At 34.1% G+C, this 17,975-nt stretch overlaps 3 protein-coding genes across 5 annotated transcripts; 1 reads left to right on the top strand and 2 right to left on the bottom strand.

Annotated features, from left to right (window-relative positions):
* Positions 1-44: 44 nt before the first annotated feature.
* On the bottom strand, positions 45-2,064 carry LOC107946962 (UPF0161 protein At3g09310). 3 transcript variants are annotated; one of them, XR_005921940.1, is made up of 6 exons: positions 1,821-2,028; positions 1,664-1,723; positions 1,441-1,581; positions 1,170-1,349; positions 764-827; positions 45-641 (listed from the first exon to the last, which is right to left on the bottom strand). XR_005921940.1 is itself a non-coding variant. In XM_016881476.2 (4 exons), exons 1-4 carry the CDS (start codon positions 2,005-2,007, stop codon positions 1,291-1,293), a joined length of 447 nt encoding a protein of 148 aa, XP_016736965.1. In that variant the 5' UTR covers positions 2,008-2,064; the 3' UTR covers positions 1,047-1,290. The 3 variants fall into 3 exon arrangements, 1 of the variants encoding a protein (XP_016736965.1); XR_001697033.2 differs by having other exon boundaries at positions 45-827; XM_016881476.2 differs by lacking the exons at positions 45-641; positions 764-827 and having other exon boundaries at positions 1,047-1,349; positions 1,821-2,064.
* Positions 2,065-4,634: 2,570 nt separating this feature from the next.
* Positions 4,635-7,668, top strand: LOC107946958 (methylsterol monooxygenase 1-1). Its single transcript, XM_016881469.2, has 5 exons — positions 4,635-5,167; positions 5,322-5,644; positions 6,534-6,681; positions 6,779-6,811; positions 7,254-7,668. The coding sequence occupies exons 1-5, from the start codon at positions 4,838-4,840 to the stop codon at positions 7,332-7,334; spliced, it is 915 nt and encodes a 304-aa protein (XP_016736958.1). The 5' UTR covers positions 4,635-4,837; the 3' UTR covers positions 7,335-7,668.
* A 551-nt stretch (positions 7,669-8,219) lies between these two features.
* LOC107946957 (SNARE-interacting protein KEULE) lies at positions 8,220-16,540 on the bottom strand. Its single transcript, XM_016881467.2, has 21 exons — positions 16,250-16,540; positions 14,741-14,799; positions 14,535-14,616; positions 14,311-14,389; positions 13,791-13,841; positions 13,587-13,683; positions 13,402-13,434; positions 12,755-12,880; positions 12,494-12,682; positions 12,320-12,403; positions 12,134-12,232; positions 11,755-11,831; positions 11,261-11,357; positions 10,554-10,679; positions 10,379-10,474; positions 9,782-9,901; positions 9,592-9,669; positions 9,068-9,258; positions 8,824-8,914; positions 8,631-8,720; positions 8,220-8,542 (listed from the first exon to the last, which is right to left on the bottom strand). The coding sequence occupies exons 1-21, from the start codon at positions 16,320-16,322 to the stop codon at positions 8,489-8,491; spliced, it is 1,992 nt and encodes a 663-aa protein (XP_016736956.1). The 5' UTR covers positions 16,323-16,540; the 3' UTR covers positions 8,220-8,488.
* Positions 16,541-17,975: the final 1,435 nt, after the last annotated feature.

Here is a 17,975-nt window from a genome sequence, read left to right as displayed (position 1 = left end):
TAAATACCTTGTTTATGATATATTAAAATGGAATTAAGTAGACATTAAGCATTAAGATTCTCAAAACTATTTATTATATGTTACTCATCAATTCACTAATAAATTTCACTTACCATTTCATTTTAGCCCAAATATAGATTTATAGGACCTAAGGATATGTGGATAGAACACTGAATCACTAGAACAAATGTAAAAATAACTTTTCCGGAAAATATTTTCAGGAAATCTGTCAAATAGTAGAAAATATTTTACACAGATTCAATTAAACACCAGAAAATATTTTCCAGTAAATCATTTTACAGAAAAGTAAAACATTTTCCAGAAATCATTTTACAAAAAACATTTTACTGGCAATCAAACAGACCCTTAATCAATTTTTTTTGTCAACCCTAATAGCATGTATGTCATTTCAGAAGTTACCATGCCAAGCTGACAGAAAATCTAGCCAGGCAGTGAATGATTGTTGACGTGCCACAACCTCTAGTGCAATAGCACAGGATGGATGAATGCTCGTTTAGGAGAGCACTAATCATTAGTGTGAACTACGTTCCCCTTAATGCGAAGATTCATCGCTCCTGCATGTAAACTGGGGCCAGCAGTACTTGCAAGAAAGCCAAAGAAGGGCACCAAAACAGCTTAATCTACAAAACAAGCACCCAAAAAGGTGCAATAACAAAATAAATCCCTAAATTCCCCAAAGGGGGAAAAGGGCCAACAAGCAATGGCCAAGAGAGGCCGGAGACGAGATTTGACGAAGGCATACCAAAAGACCACACCGAAGAGCTTTCCTCGAGGAGGAAACCAAGCGAGCAACATATCCACCAAACCTAAAATAGAAATTAGTAAAAAGAAAATATATACATTCTAGTATCAATGTTAAATTTGTTCATCAATAAATTAATATTTTAATATGCTCAATTATTTCATATATATATATATTATATTTGAAATATTATATTCTAAGCTATTTTACGCAATGGATTGGTAAGAAATGAAAGTGTGAAATGTGAAACAATGAAGAATTTGAAAAAGTGAGTGAGTCAAAGTGAAAGAAATAGCGTGAAATGGACTCATGATGAAAAATCAGTAGCAAGCTAGGGTGGCGATTGATTACTGTATTAATATAAACTAGAGCAGGGTGACCTCTCTAAAGCAGGTTTGTTTCTTACTCAAACTAGATTTTGAAAACACAGCTGCACTGCTGCTGTTCTCATATAAGTTCCAACAAGAATTCAACGATTAAGCATAGATATTGATGTGGATAACTTGAGAAATAGAAAACCAAATCTCTCATTCTTCTGTGGGTTTTTCCTCATCAAACCACCTTGGAGGATCAAATCCTGACCCACCTAAAATCACCACAAATTTCAATTAGACCCAATTATCAATACTATAAATCTTTCTCTCTGTTCTTTTCTAAAGGAAAAAAAGTTAAATTACCAAGCGGATTGCAACGGCAAAGACGCCAAGCTGTCAAAACTGTGCCCTTTACAACCCCATATTTCTTGTATGCTTCCATTGAGTACTCACTACACGAGGGAACAAACCGGCAACTCTTTGGTATTACAGGCGATATTTCCCCTGTTTTCATTTACTACTCAGTTTAATTCGGCAAGAACAATTCAGCTTTTTTCTTTGTTGAAAGAAAGAAAAATAGACTTACTTTTGTAGAATTTGAGCATGGATAAAGCAGCTTTAACCCCTAAATTATCAACTTCATCATCTGAATTGGATAAAGAAAACCTAATTAGTTAAATATGGAATTGGAACTTTTAATCGACTTGGTATTGGGAGAGAAAGACAGAGAGTAAAAAAGGGACCTTCTTCGGGAGTGTTTCGGTGAGAATTTAGGAGCGTGCCATTAACGAGAACGCAGCGACGGCTGGGAAAACAAAACCTGGAAGCTTGATTTGGGTTAAACTTGAGAGAATTGAAATTAGGGTTTTGGGGTTTAGTTAATAAGGGAATGAAGGGGCATTGGTAGTTAAGAGAGTTAACAACCGCCATGACTGTTTATGTAACTTCAGTTCTTTGTGTGCATTAGTATTGTTAGATATTTTTCATTTTCCTATACTAACGGCGTCGTTTCACACTAAATGGACTTGTTCCCCATGTTGAATAACAAATACAACCTAGTATTCTTCCGAGTGAGGTACAGGAACTTATAAAAAAAATATTGTTAATACAATTTCAAAAGTAAATACACAAAAAAAGTTATTGTAATTCTTATGAATTAAAAACATAATTTCAAGTCTATCAGTATCCATTGACAATTAGTACAATGAATTAGTACTCATCGACGAGTAAAAGAATATATTTTAGATCTAAGTTAATCTAATGATTAATGTTGAAGATTAGAGAATAAATTGTTTGAGTTTTGGTTTGTAGTTTTACGGTGTACAAATCTATTTCATGAAAAAAAAATTAAATTGTAGAAGTGAAAGGGAAAGAGAACTTTTGATTGGTAAAGATAGTACATATAGAAAGTCATGTAACATTGATTTTAACAATACAATGACTTAAATAAAAAATTTTAAATAGTTAATGATCAAATTATAAAATTTTAATTAAATGACCAAAACAAAAATTTATCTATAATTTAATGACTAATGATATAGTTTAGCTTACTTTCTAATTTTCTCTCACCAAAATTTACTCTAAGCCCAAGGCATAACAAAAAAAATGGCCCATAACCCATCAGATATAGCTGGCTGCCCAAGCCATCTACCATTATCTCTAAACCCATGCCAGGTGTCGGCATGTAAGATCCTATGGGATCTTTGTTTATATAGGTATAGGTATAGATAGATAGGCTTATGTGATTAAATTAAAAGTTCCAAAGGAAAAAGAATCACGTGTACCTGGTCCAAGGCAGAGCGCATTAAGGGGCAGCATCCAACTGGCGGGTCACGTGGCGGAAGAAGAGGACAAGATTCAGTTCTAAACTAGAACTAGTTGAAAATTGTGGATCATACCGCCGTCAGCTTACCTACATACATACGCATCTAGTTTCTTGAGAAATTCTTGGCCACAAATTTTATTATTATTCTAAATTTCACGAATTATTCTGATGAATATTTCTTTTTTTGAAAAAAAAATCGAATTCTGTCAACACACAAATGAAATAAAATTTTTAATATTACGAGTTAAGTGGTATGGATTGATCGAGATGTAAGTCATATTACAATAAAAAAAAGACATTTTTATTTTTATTTTTTTTAAAATAACTATCCACTGAAATAAAGGAAAATGAACCACTTATTTTATTTTTATGTCTTACTTTTTTAACTTTTCTTAATATAACGTATGTTTGCTTTTTTAATTTTTATTTTTGTAAAATCTTTAATTGTATTGGATATTTATTTTAAGTGTTTTACTACATTGATGTTATCAATCAAATTATATATTTATCAGAATAAATAAAAATATTTATAATAAAAGTTTAATCCAGAGCACCATGGGTGATAAATAATTAATTTTATGATTATAACAAAAGGTGAGTTTTTAATAAATGTATTTATTAAGTAAATTTTTTACCCAAATCACGTGTGCTATATGTCTAATTAGTATAATTTAACCTGCTACACTTAAGTATCTATAATTACTAAAATTTTATTATTTCTTTTGTCAAAAGGGCTGAAATATAATAAATATATATGAGTTAATATATGATTCATTGAGAATTTTGTATATTATTAGTGAATTATTATAATTTCACATCATTTAAAATAAAATAGAGTTAATTTAACTAAAAGAAATTAATAACATGTTATCTATTAGTTGATTCGCAGTAGATTAAATTATACCATATATGAATATGTGGAGTATTCACCAAATTAGATAAAAACTTCTAAAACTGAAAACTTATTAAATAATAGAAAAACAAACAAAAAAAAAACATATAAAACTTAAGACCAAAACAAGTCTAAATCAGCTCATGAAATCATTTATCTCAAAACAAATTAAGAAACTGACGAAAAGTCACCCACTTTCCAAGAAAAACTACTAGTGGCCGATGGAGTTTTAGCAAACGACAAACGCTATTATCTACTTAACATAACTTGTGAAGACAACAAGAATACCCACATAATAGATCTGCAAATTGAAAAAAGAAAAGACACGTGAAATAAATGAGAAAAAGAAAGAAAAAAAAGAGAGGGTTGGTGGGAGGGAGAAGAAGGCAAGCAATAGTTAGCCCGGAAGCTGGCACCATTGCTGCTGGGTAAAACAAAAAATAAACAAACACTTGAAGAAAAAAGAATTTTTTTTAAAGGTTGTTCTAATAATATCACCTTTTTATGATGTGTTTTACCATTGAAAATTTTGTATATTTAATATTTTATTTAATATATATTTTAAAAAATTATTGGAATGAGATAAGTAGATAGATAAATACTTATTAGTAAATAATATTAAATTGATTTTATTTTATTAAAAAATCAAATTAATATATTTATCTTTGATCCAAAATTATTCAAAATCAATATTTACTTTTATCAAACACATCCTAAATTAATTTTAAAAAATAATAAATTACTAAAAATAAATTTAACTAATATTAACAAAATTACTAAAGATATAGGCAAAATTCAAGAAAAAAAAACATAGCAACTTTAACTAAAAAAAAAACTAAAACAGCAGTATATATTTTGGTTCCTTCCTAGTGGAAACAAACGAACGACCAAGAAAATAATAATAATTACCGCTTTATTATGAACCGCAGTTTCATATAATTTACCATTTAAGTCATGCAAGGTACAGTCGATTCCAGCATCTTCTGACTGCAATAAACCCACCACCACCAGTCGCTGCCGCCACCGCCGCTACGCATAAAAAAATGTTGCCGTTTAATACAATCGAGGAGGCTGTTACATTCCTCGGACGCAACCTGACGATGGCAGAGACATTGTGGTTCAATTACTCGGCTAAAAAATCGGATTACTATCTTTACTGCCACAACATTCTGTTTTTGTTTCTGATATTCTCTTTGGTGCCTTTGCCGCTGGTTTTTGTGGAGATGATGAAATCTCTGGAATTCCATAAGTACAAGATTCAGCCCAAAGTTAGCTTGTCGTTCTCTGAGATGTTCAAGTGTTATAAAGATGTAATGCGGATGTTCGTTCTTGTCGTGGGTCCTTTACAGTTAGTGTCTTATCCTTCAGTCAAGGTAAAATGGTCCCTCCAATTTTTGGGATTTTCTTTTCAGCTCCAATTTTTGTGAAAGCTGAAGATTTTGGCAATATGATTTGTTAATAGTTGAAAATTTGTTTTTTCTCTTGGGATTTGCATTTTAGTTGAGATTGTATGTGTGTCCTTGGCAGATGATTGGGATTCAAACAGGGTTGCCATTGCCATCAGTGTGGGAGATTTTGTCACAGTTGACGGTATATTTCATGATAGAAGATTATACCAATTATTGGATTCACAGATTCCTACATTGTAAATGGGGCTATGAGAACATTCACCGGGTTCACCATGAATACGCTGCTCCAATTGGGTTTGCTGCACCATATGCTCATTGGCTGGAAATTTTGATCCTTGGAATTCCATCTTTTCTTGGGCCTGCAATTGCTCCGGGACATATGATCACATTTTGGCTGTGGATAGCTTTACGGCAAATCGAAGCAATAGAGACGCACAGTGGGTATGCTTTCTCTGCTAAACCTCTTTGATTTTACTTTTCCAATTTAGTCATTGCTCTTTTGATTTTACTTTTGCTTGATGCATGCTAGGATCATGTCTTCTCTTGTCAACTTTACTTTTTACCTACAATCTTTTTTGTACATTGAAATAGTTAGCAGGGTTTACTACTGATAACCAGTTAAGATGTGGAATGCAGTTTTAGCTAAAATTATGAAAAAGATGCCATAATGTCCTTATATTTGTTCAAAATGAAAGCTATAATTCAAAATTTATTTCCGGCGACCCCAATGACCGCTCCGGTCTGGTGAAGTATAGTCATTTTGCTCACTTTTTTGAGTTAACTGGGTTGCCAAGATATCCATGGTTACTATTGATATAGTCATATAGCAGCTCTTTTAAGAGTTTCTGCAAGGAAGCTATTTTAGTTAATAACTAAAGCACAAACTACTGGTATTGATATCCTACTATGCTCATATAGTTGAAAATTACTTGCATATAACTCTACCATTGATGTCTGAATCTGACTAATTACTAAATCTGATATAAATTGGTTTTGGGTCTATTATGGAGGCAGAATCCGTAGTCAGAGAACTTGCAAATATTTTCCTTTTCATCTTTTCCTGTGTATAAGTTGACTCTTGCTGTCATAAAGGGCAGGTTTTGAAGGAACAACATCTTGAAAAATATGCTACTGTAGTTTTATGTATGTTTTCTTTTATGGTTATTGAGTGTACAAAATTCGCCCTTTGTTAATATATTATCTCATAAAGCTTCCTTAAGAATAATTGCTGCAAGTGGTTTTGAGTGATGAAAGAAGCATAGAGATGAAAGGAGTAACATATGACTTTCATGCTTGGAAGCCTAGCTTAGTTATAAATTGTGTTATGCAGATATGATTTCCCCTGGGCACCCACAAGGTTTATCCCATTTTATGGTGGTGCTGATTACCATGATTACCATCATTATGTTGGAGAACAAAGCCAGAGCAACTTTGCTTCAGTTTTTACTTATTGTGATTATATCTATGGCACCGACAAGGTAATCAAGCAATGCATGGTTACTTTTTTTTCTCTTTGATTTAGTGCTATCAGCTGATAGTTTAATTTGGTAACAAATTTCTTTCTTGTGTGATTAGGGCTATCGATACCATAAGAAGGTCCTAAGGAAGGTAAGTTGCTCACTTCTTTTGTTTGTGTCCTTTGCTACTTGCCAAAAGCCATCATTTCAACTTTGGTTTAGCAAATGGGAAATCATGATTATCTACAAAATATACTGTAATAGGATGTGAATGGGTTGATTGGTTTAAACCGAGCTATTTCTAACTTGCTTCTAAGGATACTAATATATCTTTGGTGGACGATATGGATAAAAGTTAAAAATAAGCATTTGATGGTTACTCATAGAGCTTGACTGAAAGACAAGCATCATCGAGTTCAATCATCAAAAATTATTTTTCATGCTTACTATATACTTCACCTAGAGTCCATTTTGAACGCATGGCCTTGGGTTCTGTTCCTTAGTTATTGTAATGTAGTCACACATCATGATTTCCAGAATGAGAGTTCTGTTTCATTTCTTCTTCTAAATATTTCATTGTTGGCATGATTCAGTTGAAAGAGCAATCTAAACCTAATGGTGCTCAGAATGGGGCTTCATACTATGTTCCTACCCAAGATCTTAAATCAGAATAGACGCTCATCAACAGAGCAACTTGCTGGAGCAGCTTCTTCAGCATACCTCTCGCAGGTGACGACTCATGGAAATCTGATTTCAACTTGACATCATTGTTAGTGTACATTTCTTAAGTGATTCAGATGAAGAGTAACACGGCCATTTTGAAATGTGATTTGGGGTGTAGCTTGACGAATATATATCAGTTCTCATTGTCTAGGTTTTAAAGTCTGTCCTGTGTTTACAACCTTTTGTCTAAGCTAAGAAACTATAAATCAGAATCATGGTGTGTATTTTGGGTTGTGCCCCAAAATTATTTAAAGGGTTAAGGATAGTATCTCCATTTGTTGATCACTGGTCATCTTCTCAACTTTGCCCATATTCTTTCTCCATATTTGATGTCAAGTTGAAAAGAAAATTTTTGGTATGCACACCCCACGGGCCTCTTTTTGCATTTGACGGCCAAGTGCACCTACAATTTCAATGTATGCAAAACTCATCCGCTGAGCTTTAAATTTCATCCCTACTAGCTCTTAATTTTTACCCACATTTTCCACAATCTTCATCTCTTCCATTCAGTTTCAGCTTTTTAGATCTAATTTTAGTTGCTTCAACCAGAATGGGTTATGGGCAGATTCTTAAATGATCCATTTGTCCATTTGCCCTTGTCTACATATTCTTAGAGATGAAGATGAATTTAAATTAGAACTGAACACCATCTTTAAGAAATGTCTATTGAACTGGAAATGGAAAAATTAGGGTGTAGGGATCCTATTATTCGGAGGGATATACCATCCTGGACGGACTGATAAATCCAGATAATTTGGGGCTTTGGTAAACAAAATGGGATAAGGCTTCAATAATGTTTTTATGTTTCCAAAATTCAGTAGAGTTATTTCTATCAATTACAACAACAGAAATATTTTATACAGGCGAATTTCTTGGTTACTTCTTACTGTGCATCAATTACAATAGACAACCCAGAATGAAGCTCCGACGCTAATGACAACGAATGCCAGACAGGCAAGTCCCAATGAACAATCAAGAAGGGGCAGGCATTTCTCATTATAGTGTTAAAAAATGGGTAAGAATGAAATGGCATGACACAATCTATGATTACAAATCAAATCAGGATGGAGTAAAGAAGCACATTCCTAGTTTCCTACTCCAGCTTTTATATTTGTAGATCATCCAAAGACAGTTCGTGTGCTGTCAGCAGCTTCATTTTCTGAATATCATGACAAATAAAAAGTTAGTGGGCCAAGAATATCTGCCAAGTAGAAATGAGAATAATTTTGGCGTTCGAAATTCAATACCGTGATAAACTGTGGAGGATCATCAAGACTGGTTGAGCCTAAAATAACTTCCCTATTCAACTTTCCCGTAAGCTTGTGGCAGACTCTTAGCTGTACATGGACATTTAGGAGATAAAATAGTATCAGAAATGCTCAATCATTTTAACAATATAATCACATTGTCTTGGGGAAGGATATCTTAATTTTTTCTTACCTCAGATCTTGTAGCTCCACCAACTATAAACACAAAAATGCGTTTGCCGAACTTCTTGAAATCACTCGATGCATGTCTTAGTACCGAATCACTGAGATAAGGTAGGAAAAAAACATTAAAACAAAGATCACATAGAAATAGGAAAGCAATAGCATTAAGGAAATGGTTGCTGGTCCTGACTGGCAGATACAGCAATGGGGAAAAAAGTGATAATGAGTATAAAGGTAATTGACATGGTCAGGACCTCGAATACCCATCATCGGAGCCACGAGGCCGAGCCCATGTTGGTGTCCTCCTTGATCTCATGGAATGAGCAACTGGAGCTTCATATACAGATGCAGTGTGAGATGTGCCATGGGAAGTTGGACTAGGATCATTCATGCAAGGATAATCATCCTTTGATAGTTCTCCTTTGCCAAGCTTTTCAACAAGCTCCTGAAAATGGACAAACAAATCCATGTGTTACCGGCTGTTCTGCCATGAACTCCTAAAGTGTCAGATGGAAAATTGCAAGATCATCTTTTTACTTTCTTTTTGGATAAGTTGTTGAAAGATCTAGCCTGTAGGAATCGATTATATAACAAGACAATTGCAAAAAATACTCTCGTTGAAAGATTTAGAAACACATGAAATATAATACACCGCCTTAGACAAATTTATTGGGTTAAGTTGAGAAGCACTCATTAATTAAATAGCATTCTGCAATCTGGACATAGTATAAAACTAAATACATTGGAAAAGCATGCCACAGAAGTGTTTCTGTCTCACCTCTATTATAGGGTAAAAGCGAGATAATTGCCATGTTTCTTGCCCACCACTGCGGTCTTTCCTAGTTGCATGCTTCTTCTGGCAATTCACAAGCAAAGGACCATGAAAGAAGAAAAGAACCCATATTTACTAGTAAATAGCAACACCAGATCAACCACCATAAGCAGGAATTGAACAACCAAAAGGTTACCTTATGCATATCAAATTTCAAAGAGAAAGCACTTCCTGAACTTTTTTTGGCCTCTGATGGAGGTGCAAGCAATGCCATGTTATTCACAGCAGTCATATCCTCAAGTGGTAGTCTTGCTAACTGACAAAAAGTTAAAGCATTTGGTTGATAACTATAATTAGCTATCTGTTAACAATTTGACCTCGTCCATACTATGGTAGGAAGGAAAGAATGGAGGGAAGGGGAAAAGGTGAGGAAAGAGAAAAAAGGAGAGGAAGAAACGTTATTTTTCCTTCATTGTGTTTGGTAAGAATAATGGAAAATAGAGGTCCAAATTTGGAAAGAGTATCTTTCACATTTGGAATGTCTGAAATTACAAGAAAAAGAAAGGGTCTAAATGTACTCATTTACTTCCTGTCACCTATTTGACTATTTCCTTCCTAATTTAAAGGAAATGATGGAAAGAAAAGAGTAGTTTTTCCTTTCATCCTCCTTTCCTTCTTTCATTCCTACCAAACACTGTATGAAAAGGATATTCTTGTAATCTTGTAGTAGGAAAGGACGAGGGAAGGGTGGGGATGAAACAGAAAGAACAAAAATAGTGAAAATAAAAGCAACCTTCATTAAATTAAGACCCTTTTCACCCTCAAACTTCTCAGGGTAAATGGCAGCTAGAATCATCAATAAGCGCAACTTATTTTCGCGAGATGCTACCTGCAAAAAGTGATATTTCTATTTTTTAGTAACATTAACAAATTAGAATACATCCATTTACACTTGTAAAAGTTCTTACCTCATTAGTAGAGAGAAATTTAATTACGTCTTTCATTCCTGCATCACCAAAAGCAAGATCTTGCTCCAGTTGCCCAAGTTCTCGAAGCCCTTGCTCCCTGATTATTCGGTTTATTTTTCCAGCAATCTGCAAATATAAAACCAAACCAGCATGAAACCATGGATCCTACAATATGTCTTTGATAATAAGGTACATTCTCTTTCAGTTATAAGATATTCTGATTCATACATCTGAAATTGGTCAGGCAACAAAAAAAGCTTGACAGCATTAACAATCATCCTTTTTAGGCAAACATTGGTTGTTCTTGAAATGAAAAGAAGGTACAACTAATAAGTTAAGTGCGCATTCATTTCCGAAATGAGATGGTATCAGTCTGGCAACACATGTAGAGTCTGAGCAGATAAAAAGTGAAGACTCCCATGACTCATCCAAGTATGTGAATTATTAGTTTCACGTAGAAGGCTTTAATAAAATTTGGATATTGACTAACGAAATATAGGATAAAAGAAAAAGAGATGCTACAGAGCTAATTACGAATCAAAAAGTAATATCTAGCAATTCAAATGAAAGAGTGACAAAGAATATGTTCAAAGAACTCAAAAAAGGTAGGTAAGAAATGGCTGGTAAGAAAGATAGCTTCTCATTGCTAACCAATTCAGAAATCAGGGGCAAATAGTTCCATGATTTCAAATGGACAAGAAACTAACCTCTACATGAAGGGAGAGCTTGTCAATTTGTTCACTGTATTGGGGCAATGCTTGAACCATTTTTTGTAGTTCCCTTGTTGAAATTTCACCGCCGTCTCTATAATATAAATACATTTGAATTTCAAGTGAAACAAGAGTCATGTCATAGCTAAAATTTTCAAATAGGATCAGTAAGTAGAAAATGTTATAGCTTCATCAGATACAGAATATTTAACTCAATTTGTCAGAAGTTGCATTTCAGTATTAGAAATTTGTTGTGAAATCTTTGCAAATGACTATGACCAGGTAGATAAATCATTGAGCTGAAAACTATCAGCTTCAATAATCAAATACTGAAAATAGGACCATAAAATAAAGACTCAAATTCAATTGAAAGAATTTTCTATCAAATGGATCACGACATGATGAAACAATCAGAAAGTGCAAGGTGAAACAACATCCCTAGAACTTCATTCTTTAGAATAAAACAAAGTAAAACCAACATTTACACAAACCTTGAACCATGTTGAAGCTGTGCAGCTTTATTCTTTGATATGAAAGTGGTCATCTTCTCATGCAACCTTTCACTAGCCTAACAATAAACCAAGGGTCAATCAGCATTTAACATGAAATGCTATGTCGATCAGACTCAGGGGTTTTGGACAAGGATATGGTCCATACACAGATGTGTTCAGTTTTATTCAAGTTTTTCCTTATAAATGGGAGGCAAGATCTTATATGCACCTCTAATTTGAGATGTATTTTATTACTTTTTGTTTTTTGTTTTTGAAAAGCCAATTTGACTTCTCTGAAAAATATCCAATATTGGTACTTGAGTGAAATGAAAGGTTAAATGTAGGTCATGTGTAGAAGGTACAAAAGCACCATACATACATCTGCTATATGTGCATGGCGAAGCTCAAGCCATATTGGATCATGCTCCTCCAAAAGAACCTCCTTTTTCTCAGGAGGGCCTCCTATTTTGCTTGGAACCTGAACAGTACACTTGCTTAGTATACAGAAACCAAAAGAAAATTCCCGGTGAATTTAAGAACACACATTGAATCTGATGGAGCATACCTCATGCACATATTTATTCCCCTCCATATTCAATAAATCATGGCACATGGCATCATAAGTCCACTCATGTATGACAGGAGCAACCTAGATATGAAATAAACCATTTGTTATAAGAAAACTGGACAAATATACAATGCAGATGTCATTACTTGCAACCAATATTAATATGAAAACCTGATCTATAGATCTATCAAGAATGAGCAACTCGCATGTTTCTTTCTGAGGGAAGTTAGGAATTGATTTATATTTCACAAGACAATTCCAGATTCCAGCTGCAAGCTTGGTGGGAATTAGATCACGAAAAGTAGTCATGGTCATTGGATCAAGAGACTTGGCAGCCCGGTATCGAACAAAAGGAAACTCCTGAAAAATAAACACGTCTCAGAAAATGTTCCATGCATTTGAGAATCAAGATTCAAAAACCGTTGCATATACCCTTAATGAAGCAAAAACTGTAGCAATGCGGGTAGCCATCACATTCAAACATGCATCACCCTTGCGAGTATTTTCCTCATCACCAAAAAGGTCCTCTAGAGCCTTCACATTATCAGTGATGAAACCCTGTAGTGAAGAAAAACAAAGTTAAGTTGATAACAATGTGACAAGCCATTACCAATCTAACATCATTAGGAGAAACAACTAGCTAGACAAAGTTTGATCATATAAGCTTGACTAGAGAGTTATAAATATAGCGTATAAGTTTGCCATGAAAGACATTGCTTAAAAATCGAGGTTAAAGTTTTAGAAAACAATCTCCTTCCCTAAGATATGACATGTCAGCGGTTATATAAAAGCATATAAATATAATACTTATTCCTCAACTGAAGTTTTTCAAGCTTAAACCACAAAGGCTTTCATATTGTTCGTTTTTAACCAAAATTTGCATCTCAAAATGTGACCTTGAAATTTTTATGCAAGCTCAAAGCAAACCGAAATTCATTGATTCTCAAAATGATATGAAGGCACCACGTAATTCCTCATATAAGCTAAAAAAATAACACTATTTCAATTGAATTTGTGCAACTTTAATTCTGACAATCTGTCTGTTGTATGGTATTCAACTTAGAGACCAAAAAAAATACCTGGCTATCTATTGCAAAGTACTCCAAGTTCATCTGCATAAGCCAGCCAAAAAACAATGAGCACCTACTGACAGCTCAGCAATCAATGGAAGGGCCGGGGGGAGGGGGGGGGGAAGACAAAACAATGTGACTAGTTTGCAATCGATGCTTCAAGCAATGGCCAATCTGAAAAACAAAAACCTAACCTCACTCAATGCACCAATGCGAGGCAAGACACTTGAATCCTTCTTGATGTGTGCAACCAATTCTCTTGGAACAGGTGAACTGAAGTAAACAAATGCCCTTTTCCACATGCCAATGAAAAAGTTTATCAGAAACTTAATATACTCAGAATTCAGGATACATAACCGTGAATATAAGGACATTTATTTAGTAAGTCTTGCACATACTTCTTATATAAGGGTGTCCTTCCAGACATGTCTGATAAGAACATAATAACACTGCAAAAGTAAACAAGGGCAGAAATAAGGGTGAGAAAACACACACATGGACTAAGGAATAATAGGATTATGTTACACTATGGAATATAAGTCTCACATAAATGGCTCTCTTAAAACTGATTAACAGAACTTCATCTTGCAAAAGGCATACATCCATGCAAGCATCTTTAAATAGGGGGAGACTTTTAATTGGAAAATATAGCAAGGTTAGCTTCTGATATTGGAACTTTACTAAGAATTCATCTAAGATATAGGTAGTCAAGACTATGAATGTAGACATAACACAGGAAAGATGCTCAATATGGTGTTTGCAACTGTTGGAAAATGGACTACTTGTTATGCTCTTGTAAATATAAAATTAAATAAGTGTAGGAAGAAAATGGATTAAAATGTGATCTGCACATAAAACCCAGTCCAAAATGGAAAATACACTAGTTAAAGACTTAATAGTAAAAGGAAGATACATTACTTCTCTTTGGTTGGTTGAATGAAGTATATAGCCTCCATCGATGGCAATGGCTGCCTACGCCTGTATATGTCTTCTACCACTGCACAACAAGACTAGAATCATTAAAGTAGCTGGAGAAAATGATCCTTCAGGCTTCAAGATTTAAGATTCAGCTTAATTCTACACCCTGAGAGACCAATTGTTATGCAACAGTTACAAAAAGATAAAAAAGAAACATGGCTTACGTGAAACTCCTTCTGCTGTGATGTCAGCCATTTTGCAAGAGTAAGACATTATCTTAACCGTAACTTTATCCATGATCAACACCTACTTAGAAGGGATTGAAAAACAAGAGATATAAAAATGGCATTTCTAGCAACTAATAAAACAATAGCAATAAATAGAGCCAGCCAATAAATGGCCAAAAAGAATAACAAGATGGTTAGCATACCTTCCAAGTAGACTTTGAATCCTTCACTTTTGCAGAACGAAGCATTTCATGTAATAATCCTTTATATGCATCAATTATATATAAAACATTAAACTCAGGCGCAAATTAGTCAGGAACAAGATCATGCTTAAAGAATGCATGAAAAAAGCAATAAAAAATAAAACAAAGTCCAAATAATATAATAACCTTGAAAGAAAAGGAACAGTAAACACTAGATGAAGCCCAGGCAGAAAACTTTCGCTAGTCAATAAAAGACTTGCCTAGGGGCAGTGGCATTTCTAACTGTTGGACACCTCACTTTTAACAACCATATGCCTCAACTATACTGGTCAAACATCCCTAATCTTCTACAATGTGCAAAAATCACAACTAATTTTATGTTATTTCTGGATTATGAATTTGAAAATATGGATTTGCATTTCATTTACTATATAATTGTATGATTGAAATGCATACCTTATGAATAAATTAGTTGGTTTCCAATCTAATGTATATTTGGAAAGTATAAAAAGCATGAATTTGTCAAATTCATAAATTACTCAGGGAATTTCAAATTCACTACTAAATAGGCGTACAACAAATCCATAAATTTGAGAAATAATCTTGAATATTACATTTGTATGTGCATTAACCCTCAATTTACAGTACTTTTGAAATTCAAGTTCCCAAAGTCTACCTTTAACTTATTCTTTTCTTCATATTATGCATAATTTTGTAGCAGAAAGTTAGTGGGATACTCTTTATACAGTATAAGCAACCATAGCTCATACAAAAAGTCTCTCTTCTAGTCACCAGAAAGATGTTGATTAATGATTAAAATGGTTCTCAGCAACAAAAAATAGGAAAATGCTGCCGATTAAGTCTTTCGCTCGGTTGGAAATCGGAATTGTTACCATTGCAACAACTAGATCACCAAGGAGGACGTGGCTTCGAGTGCACTTAAGCACATATTTTCCTATGACATAAGGGTTGGGGGTATGGTAGAAGCAGGTATTGCATTAAAAAGAAAAAAAGAAAGAAAATGCTAATAGTGCCAGCATGTAGCACAGTCACGTCGCTAAATTTAGGTTTTAGTTAGCATTGTTCGATGTCCAGGTCATTCGACATTTTTTATCCATGTTTTATACAAAAAATCAAGAAAAATACAGTTACGCATTTTAGTTACGAAAAAAAATCACGATATCTTACCCCCTCCCCCCCTTTTTCTTTTTCCAAATTTTCCTTCTAATTTTCAATTAACTTTTTTTTATGAAAATAAGAGGACTTCCTAAAAAGCTTATTCTCAGTCAAATCTGAAAAACATTAGCTACAGAATTAGTCCTTGAGAATCAACTTAACTGACAAATTAATCCCGAAGAATATGCAGTTGAAATTTTATGACTAAGTCAAACTAGTACGAACAATTGTCAAACGAGATAGATTAAGCAGAACGATTACAGAATATTGATATTAGAACTTTAAATTGGATTGCAAAAGAAACTTTAAGCAAAGAGATGAAGAAAGACTAACTTTCACGGCTGATTTGCCTGAAATTCTTGTAGTCGCCAGAGGCGGAGGAAGAATCAGAATCCGAATACGACATCGTTTCTGAAATCTCCGATGAACCGATCCGTTAAAATGGAGAACCGGGGTGAAGGAGATCGTAGAGTAATCAGAGGAGAAAAGGTGAAGGGAACCAAACAAAAGAGGGGGAAGGAAATGGAGCTATTTTTCCCTTTTGCCAAATCGAAGTTAATTGTGATTATTTTTATTAAACAAGTTAAAAGCGGAAAAGGGCAAGTTGATGTTATGGGATTTTATTTTTCTTTATTTAAAAAACGGCAAAAATATATTTATTTGGCGATCCCGTTTGGGACTAGGAAAGGTAATGGACCGGGGGTCGACGTGAATATGAAATTACTTTTATGACATCGATCGCTTGCCTTTGTTGATCGTAATTGTATTTCCCTGTTGGGAAGTTTCCTCGTTTCCTTGAGTTTTACGATATCCTCCGTTTGGGAAAAGGTCCGTTTCGTTTGTCCTTTTTTACACTAACAAAATAATTTGTCAATTATTTTTTAAATGTATTCAAATTTTAATTTGATTCACATAATTATTATTGTAATATTTAATTAAATAAGAGTCAATATTTTTTAAAGTGAAAAGTTCATGATTATAATGATGATATTGTTAGGGGGCTTATTACTAAAAAAAGCTCTCTTTTTTTTAAATTTACCGAAATAGGCCACTTTTCTAATTATTTACCGGAATGGGCCATTTTCCGCGAAATTGCGTCTACGTCAGCGCCATGTCAGGGTACGCGCAGGAAATCGCGTCCACGTCAGCGCGATTTGCTGACGTGGAAGGAAATTGCTCCCTCTAGGACGCGATTTGCTGACATGGCATGAACAGTGTGCTTTTAGCTTGGAAAACTTTGAAAGGCCATAACAGCCGAAGGCGGTTTGCTGAAGTTTTCGTCGAAAAAGATCCTTTTTTGCCCCTAAATTTTAATTTTTTCGGTTTAAAATTGAATTTTGAAACATTCAAATTGTTATTTTCCTCATTTATTTGAAGTAAACACCGAATATTTTTTTACAGAATTGTCTTATATCATCCTGTTATAGGTATAAGTCAGCTCATTCCACTTTTGAGAAGTTCCCTAAAGTTTTCTATTTTATTCAATTTAGTCCCTAAAACCTAAATAGTCATATTTTCAAATCTAAGCTTTGTTTTTCAATTCAAATTCAATTTCACCCTTCCATAACATTCAAATATTCTTAAATACAAAAATTTCGTGCTAATTTTGAAATAATTACACTTTAGTCCCTATACTCGTAACTAACAAATTATACTTTACAAATTAGTCCCTATTCATCTCTAAGCAGTTTTCCAGCACGAAGATCTCGAAAATTTATTTTAAATCAAAAAAAAATTTGTCTCAATCGGACAACCGAGCCAAAAGTTATGACCTTTCAAAGTTTTCCAAGCTAAAAACACACTGTTCATGCCACGTCAGCAAATCGCGTCCTAGAGGGTGCGATTTCCTTCCACGTCAGCAAATCGCGCTGACGTGGACTCGATTTCCTGTGCGTACCCTGACATCGCTCTGACGTGGACGCGATTTCGCGGAAAATGGCCCATTCCGGTAAATAATTAAAAAAGTGGCTTATTTCGGTAAATTTAAAAAAAAAAGGGATTTTTTAGTAATAAGCCCATTGTTAGGAGCTCAATTATTGTGAATAATCAATCAGTCTTG

The sequence above is a fragment of the Gossypium hirsutum genome, chromosome D12 (genome assembly GCF_007990345.1).
Source record: "Gossypium hirsutum isolate 1008001.06 chromosome D12, Gossypium_hirsutum_v2.1, whole genome shotgun sequence".
Classification (NCBI taxonomy): Eukaryota; Viridiplantae; Streptophyta; class Magnoliopsida; order Malvales; family Malvaceae; genus Gossypium; species Gossypium hirsutum.
The sequence above is the reverse complement of the archived record's forward strand: the minus strand, read 5'-3'. Positions and strand labels throughout refer to the sequence as shown.

What these genes read in the sequence shown, in the direction of transcription:
- LOC107946962 (XM_016881476.2), bottom strand. Translation starts at nt 2,007, where the DNA reads ATGGCGGTTGTTAACTCTCTTAACTACCAATGCCCCTTCATTCCCTTA. An exon ending in CCGAAACACTCCCGAAGAAG is followed by an intron (nt 1,724 to 1,820) that starts GTCCCTTTTTTA and finishes TATCCAATTCAG; the next exon opens with ATGATGAAGTTGATAATTTA. An exon ending in CATGCTCAAATTCTACAAAA is followed by an intron (nt 1,582 to 1,663) that starts GTAAGTCTATTT and finishes AAATGAAAACAG; the next exon opens with GGGAAATATCGCCTGTAATA.
- LOC107946958 (XM_016881469.2), top strand. Translation starts at nt 4,838, where the DNA reads ATGTTGCCGTTTAATACAATCGAGGAGGCTGTTACATTCCTCGGACGC. An exon ending in GCAATAGAGACGCACAGTGG is followed by an intron (nt 5,645 to 6,533) that starts GTATGCTTTCTC and finishes TGTGTTATGCAG; the next exon opens with ATATGATTTCCCCTGGGCAC. An exon ending in ATATCTATGGCACCGACAAG is followed by an intron (nt 6,682 to 6,778) that starts GTAATCAAGCAA and finishes TTGTGTGATTAG; the next exon opens with GGCTATCGATACCATAAGAA.
- LOC107946957 (XM_016881467.2), bottom strand. Translation starts at nt 16,322, where the DNA reads ATGTCGTATTCGGATTCTGATTCTTCCTCCGCCTCTGGCGACTACAAG. An exon ending in CAGTTTTTGCTTCATTAAGG is followed by an intron (nt 12,683 to 12,754) that starts GTATATGCAACG and finishes TTTATTTTTCAG; the next exon opens with GAGTTTCCTTTTGTTCGATA. An exon ending in AATTTCTCTCTACTAATGAG is followed by an intron (nt 10,475 to 10,553) that starts GTAAGAACTTTT and finishes CACTTTTTGCAG; the next exon opens with GTAGCATCTCGCGAAAATAA.